General features: G+C 46.3%; 1 protein-coding gene across 1 annotated transcript; it reads left to right on the forward strand.

Moving 5' to 3' along the window:
- Positions 1 to 410: 410 nt before the first annotated feature.
- On the forward strand, positions 411 to 8522 carry LOC127807600 (uncharacterized). Its single transcript, XM_052345601.1, has 4 exons — positions 411 to 2468; positions 5317 to 7581; positions 7708 to 8388; positions 8502 to 8522. The coding sequence occupies exons 1-4, from the start codon at positions 411 to 413 to the stop codon at positions 8520 to 8522; spliced, it is 5025 nt and encodes a 1674-aa protein (XP_052201561.1).
- The last annotated feature ends 4147 nt before the right edge of the window (positions 8523 to 12669 follow it).

Genomic DNA, 12669 nt, shown 5'->3' on the forward strand with positions numbered 1-12669 from the left:
AACCCCAAACCCCAAACCCCTAAACCCTAAACCCTAACCCCTAACCCCTAAACCCTAAACCCTAACCCCAAACCCCAAACCCCAAACCCCAAACCCCAAACCCCAAACCCCAAACCCCTAACCCTAACCCCAAACCCCTAACCCCAAACCCCAAACCCCAAACCCCAAACCCCAAACCCCAAACCCCAAACCCCAAACCCCAAACCCCAAACCCCAAACCCCAAACCCCAAACCCCAAACCCTAAACCCTAACCCCTAACCCCTAAACCCTAAACCCTAAACCCTAAACCCTAACCCCTAACCCCAAATCCTAAACCCCTAACCCCAAACCCCAAACCCCAAACCCTACAGTGAAGGCGAGTTTGGACGACGAGTTAAATGGCTATGAAACAGCCAGCATGTCAACCGAAATGGAGGAAGGAAGCGTCCAGGTTCAAAATAATAGTGAACCTTACAGTGAAGAAGAACGCCAAGTAATGGCATGTGGACAGGTCTTCATGGCTGAGGAAGACGACCTGCTTGGAGACGACCTGCTGGAAGGAGCTTATGGGCAAGGCGATGCTGCGTCTGGAAAGATCGACTTGGGAGACCCAGCGTCGTTCCCCCCGTTGATGGGTAGTCGGGCACTATCTCCTCCTCATACAGGAAGCGCTGCTACCGTGATAACATCCCTAGAGCATGGAAAACCAGGAGGTGAAGTGCTATCAGCTTCTTTAGGTGGCGGAGAAAATAACGAAGGAAGAGCAAGTGTGGATAATGGGCTGCGATGCATGAACCAGCTGGATAATGGACGCTCTGGTCCCATCAGAAATGACTCACCTCTCGTAGATACTGCTCGAACCAATTTTCAGGGGAGGAAGACAGTGGCTCTGGCGGTGGGTGATGATTCTCATCATCGACTGCAGCACCACCCAGCTGGTAATGCAACAGGCCCCCATTTCGGCAATGCCCAGGCCTCTGACCAGGCTGTTCCCCGAGCTCCCACCCTCTTCCAGCAAGGCTCAACTTCACAAAGTGCAGCCAAGTCACATCAGTGGCAGCGCAATTCACGGACCATCCATGCTGTTGCAGGTCGAACGTTGGAAAAGATGACAGCGCCTAAGAGGTTTAAAGAAAGTGGGCCTTTCCTGCAGCAGGCGCCCACTCAAGCTATTGGCCCACAGAACCGTGGCCCACGTGGCCCAAGGGCCTTTAATCACAGGCAGGCTTCGGCCCACCATCAAGCTAGCTCATTTAGTGGGCTGGATCAGCCGCCCTTTGGGCCTGTGCGTGATCTCTCGCAAATGGACGCGGGCCATTCTTCTTCTAGGCAACCAAGCATGAGTAATGGGCTGCCTTTCAAGGGATTTTTATCCCAGCAAGTGGGCCAACAGAACCGAGGCTCAGCTGGCCCAAAATCTCAAGGTTTTTTTCAAAGGCATCGTGCACAAACCCAGCAGGGTTTTGACCCAGTTCAGCCCAATAACAAGCCTGTTTTGCATCCCAAAAAATCATGGGCCGAAGTCGCGGATGTTAGGACCCATCGATCCCCCACGCGTTTGGATTTTTTTCCGCCTTCAGGTACGCAATCCGAAATCCCTCTTGTTAAATTACCTAGCGATGTTATTGATGAATGCACTGAATATTGGATGAATACGCTGGTTGGATATTTTATTGAAAAGCGATTACCTTTCCCGGTTGTTCAGAATATAGCTAAGCGTTTGTGGCAAAATTGTGGCCTTTTAGAGGTTCTTTCAAATAATAGCGGATTTTATTTCTTTCGATTTGACTCCCAAGAAAGTATGTTGAGAGTTTTTGACGAGGGTCCCTACCATTTTGCGGGTCGCCCATTTATTATTAAATGTTGGGAACCAGGAATGAATTTAGCTAAGGACTCCCACTCTTCTATTCCCTTGTGGATTAAGATCCATAACTTGCCCTTAGAAGGCTGGTCCTTAAAAGGTATCTCTATTATGGCAAGTCAAATCGGAAGGCCGTTATATGCTGACCCCATGACAGAGGATAGATCAAGATTAGGTTTTGCCAGGGTGTGTGTGGAGGTTAGTGCCTCCTCTAAATTTCCCAAGTATATTGATATTGATCAGGGGTATGATGAAGCCACTGGCGAACGTCGTATTTCTAGACTCCCGATTGAATATCAGTGGATCCCATCGATTTGCTCACATTGTAAGGTTTTTGGTCACTCCGATTCCCGATGTCCAAACAAGCCTAGACCCGACCCTAATAATGTTGAAGTTAGTAAGAAAGTCAATGAGGGAGATGGCTTTGTGAGAGTGCAATATAAGAGGGGCAAGGTCCAAGATAAGGGTAAGGAAGCAATCTCATCATCTAGGACAAATCCTCCTGATTATGCCTCTATGACCATGGCAGAGTGCCTTGAGTTCCATACCATCACAGTCCCTTATGACCCAAAGGATATTGATGCCCAAATTAAAAACCAATTTTGTGCTCTTGCAGAAGAAGATACTGTAACACCCCGTCTCGCCAAGCGTGTCACTATAAGGGTATTCTCGGGATTTCTTTTTTTTTTCCTCTTTAAGTTCAACACGCGCGGTATTTCAAGAACAATCTTCACATGCAGAAACAAAACCCCGCGAACCCCAGTCTTGCCCGTTTAACTATCAAGATCAATAATCTTAAACTAAACGAGATATAATACAATGCAGCGGATATATTAACATCAAACACCGTAGTTCTTACATGGTATTCCCTTAACAACATACGTAATACAGATTAGATGACAACTTTGCTACTATACAACTGATCATTTACAACCTGAAATACATACTAAAGCCTCCAAACGTTACAACGACTAACAAACTAAGCACCATTGGCCCTCAACCGGCCACTTCCTTGCCTTCGCAGCAGTTCCTGGCTGGAACATTAAACGTTCCAGGGGCATAGCCCAAGTTAGATGATAAAACATCTAAGTGACGGTATAGAAACAGATTATACAATGCATGAGAGACACACGAGCATGGCATATTCAGACAAGCGGCAACATGCAAAACATGTCTAACTTGAGAAACTCCCCTGACATACTTAATCCCTCGAATGCCCTACTGTAACACCCGTTCACCTGGTCTAATGTTAATCCCTCGAGTGCACCGTCGTGACACCCGTTCACCTGGTTTAACATTGTTCCCTCGAGTGCCCCAGTGTGACACCCGTTCACCTGGATTAACATTGTCCCTTTCTCAAGTAGACCCCAACCCGTCCAACACAGAAAACAACATTGACACGAATATCAATACCCCGATGATATGAAAATCACACGCCATGCACCGACTCTTTTGTAAGTAAAAATAGTTGATGTATTATATCACATGTACAATATGCAAATGATGACATAAATACATAAATGAAATGCTTTCGCGGTACAACCCAAGTTCCAGGGGGTAAAATCGCTCACTAGAACTGGTCCCATTTGCGTGTAACCTAAGTTCGGGAGGGTAACACCGCCCACCTGAACCCACTACACACCTTCCAACATGTTTTCAAGATAAGGTAAAGATAGGATCAGACCACTCACCTCGAACGTATTCGGATCACCTCGATCCTCGTGTACGGCCTCGATTTACGTGCCAAACCCCAAATACTTGAACTTGTGCTCAACCTCCAGCCAAGATACTTCCTAAATATCATATTTAATTGAGGAAGCATTAAAATCCATTTTCCTCAATTTTTCCTTAATTTTCTCTATTTTCTCCCAATTTTCTCCTTGATAATTCCAAAATAATTATTTCCTCAAACATTTTCCAAAATGTTTCAACATGATAAATCTTCAAATAAATTAACAAAAATACTGGAATTAAAATTACTGAATTACCCTTTGGCACGCGCTCTCACGCGCCTAGCGCGTGGCTGCGCGTGAAGGCTGGCGCGTGCAGCCACGCGCCACCATCTTCTTCAATTTTCCGGCCGCCGTCGACGTCTCCGATGCCCAAACAAAAGATACCCCCTTGAAGCCCTTGGAGAATCGATCCTAATGGCATGATTTTCGTGCCGAAACGTCACCGGAAAACGCCCCAAACGGGCAGTTACAGGCGGCCAGTGGCGGTCCGCCACCCGTTCTCGGCCAAGCCTCGTTTGGCCTCTAAACTGATCCAAAATGCTTCAAAACACTCCCATTTTCTTCTCCTTGACACAAGGATCAGAAACCCCTTAATCAATCTCCCAAAATCATTCAAAAACAAGGTCGATTTCACGCCCCAAAATCCGAAACCCTCGGCCCCTTTTATACCCAAAAACCGATCGAATTCCGGCCAATCAACGGCCTCAACTTGGACCCCAAGCATCCCATCGCCGTATACGACCTCCCCCGAACCTCCCTCGGCCGTCCAATCTCTAGATTTGGCCTCCATGTGCGTGGATTTGCGGCGGCCACCTTCCTTCGCGTTCACACCATCATTTTCCATTTATTACACTTTGGCCCCCAATTTCTTTAAACGACACTTCTGCCCTTTTCACAACACCCCTGATAAATCCAAATATACCACTAAGTCCCTCAAGCTTAGCACATCTCGTTTGACCCTCGAAATTCCTGAAAAATTACCGTTTTGACCTCCCTCTGGCAGATTTAGAAAACTGCACTTAGCCCCGGCTGGTTAAATTGACCCTAAATCCATTTAATTTAACCTGAAATCGCTTAAGGGTTGTTTTATACTTAAAATATTAGTCCTTGACACGTTCCGTTGACCTTTTCAGATATCTCTAACGTCGATTCGATTTTCTCAGCCCAGTCGACAGCTGTACCGAAAACTGTTCTTGATCCAATTTCTTTCATCACTAAAAATCTTAATTCGAATCACTTGTCGATATTATATAATTTTCTTTGGCTATCTAAGGTCCGGGTTACTCCCTCCGACTGATTTAATTATCTAAAACTGCGTTAGTGTGTCATATAGCCTTATTCTTTCGATAATTCCCGTTATACCCTTCATTAAAAATCATTTATACTCTTAATAATTTCTCGGGTATTACAGATACGGATGTTCCCTTTACAATGGAGTTAGATAGAGAGGTAGCAGAAGAAAATACTCGAGGCTGTTTAAGTGAGCGAGAAGGTAACGAGGAACAGATCTTAGAGCCTGGACGAATTGGGAGTAGTAGCTCTGAGGGGCATCATTCCAAGACCCGAGCTCAGACTAAGAGGGATAGGAAGAAGATGTGTGAGCATGGAGAGTAGACGATAGGGTCCATGAGCTTGGACCCAACCCCTCAAGATTATTAGTTATGCAGATTGCTGCATAGAATGTTAGGGGGCTGAATCAAGCCCCTAAGCAATTTGAAGTGAGGTCCTTTATCTCTTCTCAGAAATTGTCGCTTGTGGCTCTTTTAGAGACTAGAGTCCAAGAGAGACATGCTTCGGATGTCTCTCACAATGTCATGCCTTTCTGGAATTGGGAGTTCAATTATGATATCTGTGATGGGGGTCGTATATGGATAGGTTATGACCCCAACACCCTTAGTGTGCAGACCTTATTCAAGTCGGACCAGGTTTTTCATGTTAAAGTGACGAGCTTGGAGATCCCTACCCCTTTCATTATGTCTTGCATTTATGCCAGGAATGAGGAGGTGGACCAAGCCAGATTATGGAATTCCCTCACCGGCATTGGGGCGTCAAGTTCTTCTGACCCCTGGCTCCTTTTGGGGGATTTCAACGTGTGTCGCGACGGTTCTGAGATGAAGGGTGGCAACACCTCTTTCTCCTTGGGTATGCGTAGGTTTAATGATTTCCTCTCCTCAGGCTCGCTCCAGGATTTGGCCTATAGTGGCCCTAAGTTGACGTGGACCAATAAGCGGTTTGGTGATGAGTGTATTCTAAGAAAGCTTGACAGAGCTCTGATTAATGATGATTGGCTTGCCCATTTTTCAGAAAGTAAAGCTCTCTTCTTCCAGCCAGGGATTTCTGACCATAGCCCTGTTGTGGTAGCCTTGTCTGGGGATCTTCAGCATAAGGGTAGCCCGTTTAGGTTCCTAAACCACCTTGTAGATCACCCTCTCTTCTTAGAAAGGGTGGAAGCTAGTTGGAATAGGTGGATCCCTGGAGTTCCCATGTTTCAAGTTGTGCAGAAACTCAAAGTAGTCAAGAATGCTATGAAGACCCTCAACAGGTCCAGGGGGCATGTTTCTGACCGGGTCTCGTCCCTTAGAAATCACCTTCTTCGTATCCAACAACGGTTGCAGGATACTCCCCATGACCCAGTCCTTCACCAGCAAGAGCTTGAGTTGAATAGGGATCTTTTACTAGCTCTTGCTCAAGAGTCTGACCACTTTCGCCTTCGTGCTCGTATTAGGTGGTCTGCTGAGGGAGATCGATGTTCACGATTCTTCTTCCAATCTATGCTCTCTAGGCGTAATAATCACCGTATTATGAACCTCCTAAGAGAAGATGGCAACCTCACCAAGTCCAAAGATGAGGTTGCAGATGTTTTGGTCTCTTATTTCCAAAATCTTTATAGGCCAAGTTCTCGGAACTCTCCTCTTAGCCCTACTGATGTGGCCCCCTTCATAGATAAGCGTCTGGATCATGACCAATGGACTGGGCTTATTGCTGAGGTTTCGGCTGAAGAAGTTAAGATTGCCCTCTTCAGTATGGGCGATGATAAAGCCCCTGGGCCTGATGGTTTTACAGCCAAATTCTTCAAAAAGTCTTGGGAGATTGTGGGGGCGGATGTAGTTAAGGCTGTTCAAAGCTTTTTTGCCTCCGGTCGCCTCTTGAGTCAGGTTAACGCAACCATTATTAGTCTCATTCCCAAGGTGCCTCATCCTGAGACGCCATCCCAATTTAGGCCTATATCGTGTTGTAATGTCTTGTATAAAATCATAACCAAAATTTTGGCTAATAGGATCAAGCCGGTGCTCTCAGGTTTGGTGGATGTGTCTCAAGCGGCCTTTGTGCCAGGGCGTTCGATTGGGGATAATGTTCTATTAGCCCAGGAGTTGGTTTTTCAATACCATCTTCACCAGGGGGCCCCCCGTTGTGCTATGAAAGTCGACCTTGCTAAGGCTTATGATACAGTGGAGTGGGACTTCCTCCTGATGACCCTTCATTTGATGAACTTCCCTTCCCAATTTTGTGGCTGGATTCGAGAGTGCATCACGACCCCCCGTTATTCGATTAAGATCAATGGTCAATTAAATGGTTTTTTCCCCGGGGGCAGGGGGTTGAGGCAAGGGGACCCCCTGTCCCCTTACCTCTTTGTTCTAGTTATGCAAGTCCTGCAAGGTATTGTCAAGCATCACTCGAGGGCTTCAGACTTTCAATACCACTGGAAATGTGAGCAGACTAAGACAGTGATGCTCATGTTCGCTGATGATTTGCTCCTGTTCTCTCATGGCAACCCCTCCTCGGTTAACATCTTGAAGTCTTGCCTGGAGCGTTTCTCCTCTTTGTCGGGCCTTGTTGCCAATCCTTCCAAGAGTGATTGTTTCGTCTCTTGCAAGGACCCATCCCTTCGTGAAGCTATTTATATTGCCTCTGGATTTTGGAGAGGGAGTCTGCCTATGAGATATTTGGGGGTTCCTCTTCTCTCTTCTAAGCTCTCCTATGGAGATTGTCAGCCCGTCATTGCTAGAGTGAGGAATAAGATTTGTACTTGGCGCAGTAGGGCTCTCTCATTTGGAGGCCGTTTGCAGTTAGCGCAATAGGTTCTTTCCACTATCTATGTGTACTGGGCCTCTGTTTTTATCCTCCCGAAGAAGGTGATCAAAGAGATTGAGCAACTTACTCGTAACTTTCTCTGGAGTGGTAATGAGGCGGACTCTCATAAAGCAAAAGTGGCTTGGTATGACATTTGTTGCCCAAAGAGACAGGGTGGCCTTGGCCTTAAGCCTCTCTATGTTTGGAATCAATCCTTGGTAGCCAAGCTTATTTGGCGCCTGCTGGGTGGGGATAGAGAATCCTTATGGGTGCAGTGGGTGCACACTTATCGTGTAAAAGGAACTTGTTTTTGGCTTCTCAAGACTCCGTATGCTTGCCCCTGGTATTGGAGAAAGCTGCTCCTATTACGAGGAATCCTGAAACCTTTTTTCGGATGGAGAATTGGGGACGGCTGTAGCACCTTTTTTTGGTATGATCAGTGGCACCCATTGGGCGTGCTCATTGATCGCTTCTCTCGTCAATTACCTCGTCAATTAGGTATCCCTATTTTGGCTAAAGTTTCAGATTTTATTGAGGCCGGTGCCTGGACTCGGATGGAGACCCTTAGTTCCATATCTCCTGATCTCTGTGGGAGCCACCTCCCTAGTCTGCCTTACTCTAGCTGTAGTGATGAGCCTTATTGGCTCCCAGCTGCGAATGGGCTCTTCTCTGTTAGGACGGCCTTCCAAGCTATTCAAGCTCAGCGCTCCCAGGTTCCCTGGTACCGTTTAGTTTGGTCGTCTGTTAGTATCCCTGCCTACTCGTTTATCTTTTGGCTTGCTATTCGGGAACGTTTATTTACTCTTGACCGTATTAACCTGTTTTTGTCTTTTCCGAATAGATGTTTTCTTTGCAGGGCGGATGCCGAGAGACATAGCCATCTTTTCTTCCAGTGTAGCTACTCGCGAGAGGTCCTGTCTTTTTTTCGTAGATCGAAGAAATTCAGCTGGCCTTGGCGCAGGTGGGACATTGGAGTTCTTTGGGCTGCAGATAGATGGAGCGGCAAGAGTCCCTGGCAGGTGGCAAACAGATTAGTGCTTCATGCTATGGTTTATTTCATCTGGAAGGAGCGCAACAACAGGTGTTTTCGGGATCAGGAGAGATCAACTTCTCAGCTAGCTCATTTGATTCAGTGTGCAGTGTGGGCCCGGCTGACGACTATTCGCTTCAGGCCAACTCTTCAGAGTCATACGCTTTATCACATTTGGAGGCTTCCGAGAGATCAGACCTCTCTACCCCGTTGAGATTCGTTGCTGTGGAGGCCAGATGCGATGTCCATGGCACCCCATCTATGGTGCCAGCCCTCCGGTGCTTTAGCTTCATTCATTCCCCGCTCATCTGGTTTTGTTGGTTTATCAGTCAGCGGACTGTCAGAGCACTTTCTTTGTTTTGCCATTTTGAGATGGTTTCGTCTCTCTTCTGGCCAGACTTTTATACTGTACATACGTTTTCTTTTCTGTCGCTTTTCCCTTTTTTTCTTCCTTTTCTTTTTCTTTTCCATTCCTGGCCCAGAGGGTGATGGTTGATGTGTTGTCGCCTCTGGTTTTTTGGTGGCCGGGGGTATGCCCTGGCCTTCGCTTGTAGCCTTTTCGGCCTTTTTTTTCTTCTATACATCTTATTTACAGAAAGAAAAAAAAAAACCCTAAACCCTAAACCCTAAACCCTAAACCCTAAACCCGAAACCCGAAACCCGAAACCTGAAACCCCAAACCCCAAACCTGAAACCCGAAACCCCAAACCCCAAACCCCAAACCCCAAACCCTAAACCCTAAACCCGAAACCCTAAACACCCTAAACCCTAAACACCCTAAACCCTAAACACCCTAAAAACCCTAAACCCTAAACCCTAAACACCCTAAAAACCCTAAACCCTAAACCCTAAACCCTAAACACCCTAAACACCCTAAAAACCCTAAACCCTGAACCCTGAACCCTAAACCCTAAACCCCCTAAAAACCCTGAACCCTGAACCCTGAACCTTGAACCCTGAACCCTGAACCCTGAACCCTTAACCCTAAACCCTGAGTCGAAAAAATCAAACCACTCTTTTATTTTCTAGCTTGAGAGATTTTGAAGTTCTCATGGCTATTCCAAAGAAAACAGTGTATATGGGGGCATCACAAAGCATATTAATAGGTCAATCGCTCAAAATCTAGCTATTGCAAGCGTGATAGGAATGACTAATGAAGGTTTACAAGCGGCTGGAAATGTAGGGAAGGAAGGTGCAAGATCGAAAACAAGTTCTGTTGGTGAGTTTTATGGCTTTGAAGTCGCCGGTATGCTGCTGGAACAAGAAGAGGGTAGTGCTCAAGTGTGGAATGATAGCGATGCTTACAGTGAATTGGATTGCATTGTGATGGAGGTCGAGCAAGCATTATTTGCTTAAGATGACAATCTGCTGCTAGTGGATGTCTTCAGGCAAGGGGTCGCCAATGGAGCATCTAGGCAGGGTGGCAAACACTCGAGATAGATCGACCTGGTGACCCTTCATCCTTCCCTCCGCTAGATAGTGGCAGAGCACGAGAGTCTCTGTTGTTCGCAGAAAATGCTATCGACATGCGATCGTTCTCATCGCGTGTTGAAGTTGTTGTGGGAATACGATCACCTCCATCTGGTGGTGTCGAGAATCCAAGTAGTGCGCGACTGGAAGCTGCGAGGCAAGATGTGGTCCTTCGGGATGGCAAAAGCCTTCTTCAAGTCGACTGACGATCACCTCCAGCAGTTGTAGAAGGCGGTGGCTCCGATGCAACCAATGGGTGACGAGACAGCAGCTCAACTAGGTAAGCTTCATGCCTCGAACAGTGCTCTTCCCCGAGCTCCCTCCTACTTCCAGCAAGGGTCCAATCCCCGAAGTTGTGCCCGGTCACATCCGTTGTTGCGTAATTTCTGGAACAGCTAGGTTGCTACAGGCTGACCGTTGAAGGATGAAGCAGCAAGGAGTTTTGGAGATGGTGGGCCTCACATGCGAAAGACTCTCCCTCAAGATGTTGGCTGACATACTCAAGGCCCAAGTGGTCCACAAGGCTCAGGTTCCCCCATGCAAAAGCAGCCGGCAGCCAACTATCAAGCAGTTTCCTCCAATAGAGTGGGTCAGCCAATCTTTGGGCTAGCTCATGAAGTCCAGCAAACGCCCTCTGGGCCTTCTTCTTCTAGACAACAGCGAGATGGCCATGGGATGCTTTTAAAAGGCCATCTACCCTAGCATGTAAGCCGACAGGAATTCGGCCCAGCTTGCCAAAAGATCCAAGCCAAGTTTAATAAAAGTTAGGCACTAGCTCAATAGGGTTTAGGCCCATTCCAGCCCAACAGCAAGCCTCTTTTGCAACCTAACAAGTCATGAGTTGATGTTGCGGAAGTTAGGGCTCGTCGAACCCCCACCTGGAGATATTATTGATGAATGCACTGAATATTGGATGAATGCACTGGTTAGATATTTTATTGAAAAGCAGTTGCCTTTCCCAGTTGTTCAAAATATTGTCAGGCGTTTGTGGTAGAGCCATGGTCTTATAAAGGTCCTTTCAAATAATACTGGATTTTATTTCTTTCGCTTTGATTCCCACGAGAGTATGCTAAAGGTTTTTTGATGAGGGTCCGTACCAATTTGCGGGTCGCCCATTTATTATTAAATGCTGGGAACCAGGAATAAACTTAGCTAAGGATTCCCACTCTTCTATCCCTTTGTTGATTAAGATTCATAACCTGCCCTTAGAATGATGGTCATTAAAAGGAATTTCTATAATGGCAAGTCAAATAGAAAGGTCGTTGTATGCTGACCCAATGATAAAGGCTAGATCAAGATTAGGTTTTGCTAGGGTATGTGTTGATGTTAATGTCTGCTATAAATTTCCCAAGTATATTGATATAGATCAGGGCTAAGAAGAAGCCACTAGTGAATGTCGTATTTCTAGGCTCCCGATTGAATATCAGTGGATTCCATCGATTTGTTCACATTGTAAGGTTTTTGGTCACTCAGATTCTCAATACCCAAAAAACCTAAACCTGACCCTAATAATGTTGACGTTAGTAAGAAAGTTGATGAGGAAGATGGCTTCACTAGAGTGCAAGGTAAGAAGGGCAAGGCTCGAGATAAAGGTAAGGAAGTAAACTCATCACCTAGGCCGAATGCTCCTAATTATGCCTCTATGACCATGGCAGAGTGCCTTGAGTTCCATACCATTACAGTCCCTTATGACCCTAAGGATGTAGACGCTCAAATTAAAAACCAATTTTCTACTTTTGTAGAAGAAGATAAGGATGTTCCCTCTCCAATGGAGTCAGATGGAGAGGCAGTGGAAGGAAATGCTCGAGGACATTTGAGTGAACGAGAGGGTAGCAAGGAACAAATCTTAGAGCCTGAGAGAGTTGGGAGCACTAGCTCTAAGGGGCATCGATCCAAGACCAAAGCTCAGGCTAAGAGGGATAGGAAGAAGATGCCTGAGCATGGAGAGAAGATGCCAGGGTCCGTGAGCTTGGACCCAACTCCTCAAGAGTGTCAATAATGCAGATTGTTGCATGGAATGTAAGGGGTCTGAATCAAGCCCCTAAGCAATTTGAGGTGTGATCCTTTATCTCTTTTCAGAAGTTGATGCTTGTTGCTCTTTTAGAGACTAGAATCTAAGAAAGTCATGCTCCGGATGTCTCTCACAATGTTATGCCTTTCTGGAATTGGGATTTCAATTATGATATCTGTGATGGGGGTCATATCTGGATAGGTTATGACCCGAATGCCCTTAGTGTGCGGACCTTATTCAAGTTGGACCAGGTTATCCATATCAAAGTGACGAGTTCGGAGATCCCTATCCCTTTTATCCTGTCTTGTATTTATGCCAGGAATGAGAAGGTGGACCAAGCCAGATTATGGAATTCCCTCACAGGCATTGGGGTGTTAGCTTTTTCTAACCGTTGGCTACTTTTGGGGGATTTCAATGTGTGTCGTAATTGTTCTGAAATGAGAGGTGGCAACACCTCTTTCTCTTTGGGTATGCGCAGATTTAACGATTTCCCTTCTTCTGCCTCGCTTCAGG

Source organism: Diospyros lotus, chromosome 8, assembly GCF_014633365.1.
Source record: "Diospyros lotus cultivar Yz01 chromosome 8, ASM1463336v1, whole genome shotgun sequence".
Lineage (NCBI taxonomy): Eukaryota > Viridiplantae > Streptophyta > Magnoliopsida > Ericales > Ebenaceae > Diospyros > Diospyros lotus.

What these genes read in the sequence shown, in the direction of transcription:
- LOC127807600 (XM_052345601.1), top strand. Translation starts at nt 411, where the DNA reads ATGGAGGAAGGAAGCGTCCAGGTTCAAAATAATAGTGAACCTTACAGT. An exon ending in CTCTTGCAGAAGAAGATACT is followed by an intron (nt 2,469 to 5,316) that starts GTAACACCCCGT and finishes ATCTCTTCTCAG; the next exon opens with AAATTGTCGCTTGTGGCTCT. An exon ending in GTCAGCCCGTCATTGCTAGA is followed by an intron (nt 7,582 to 7,707) that starts GTGAGGAATAAG and finishes CTCCCGAAGAAG; the next exon opens with GTGATCAAAGAGATTGAGCA.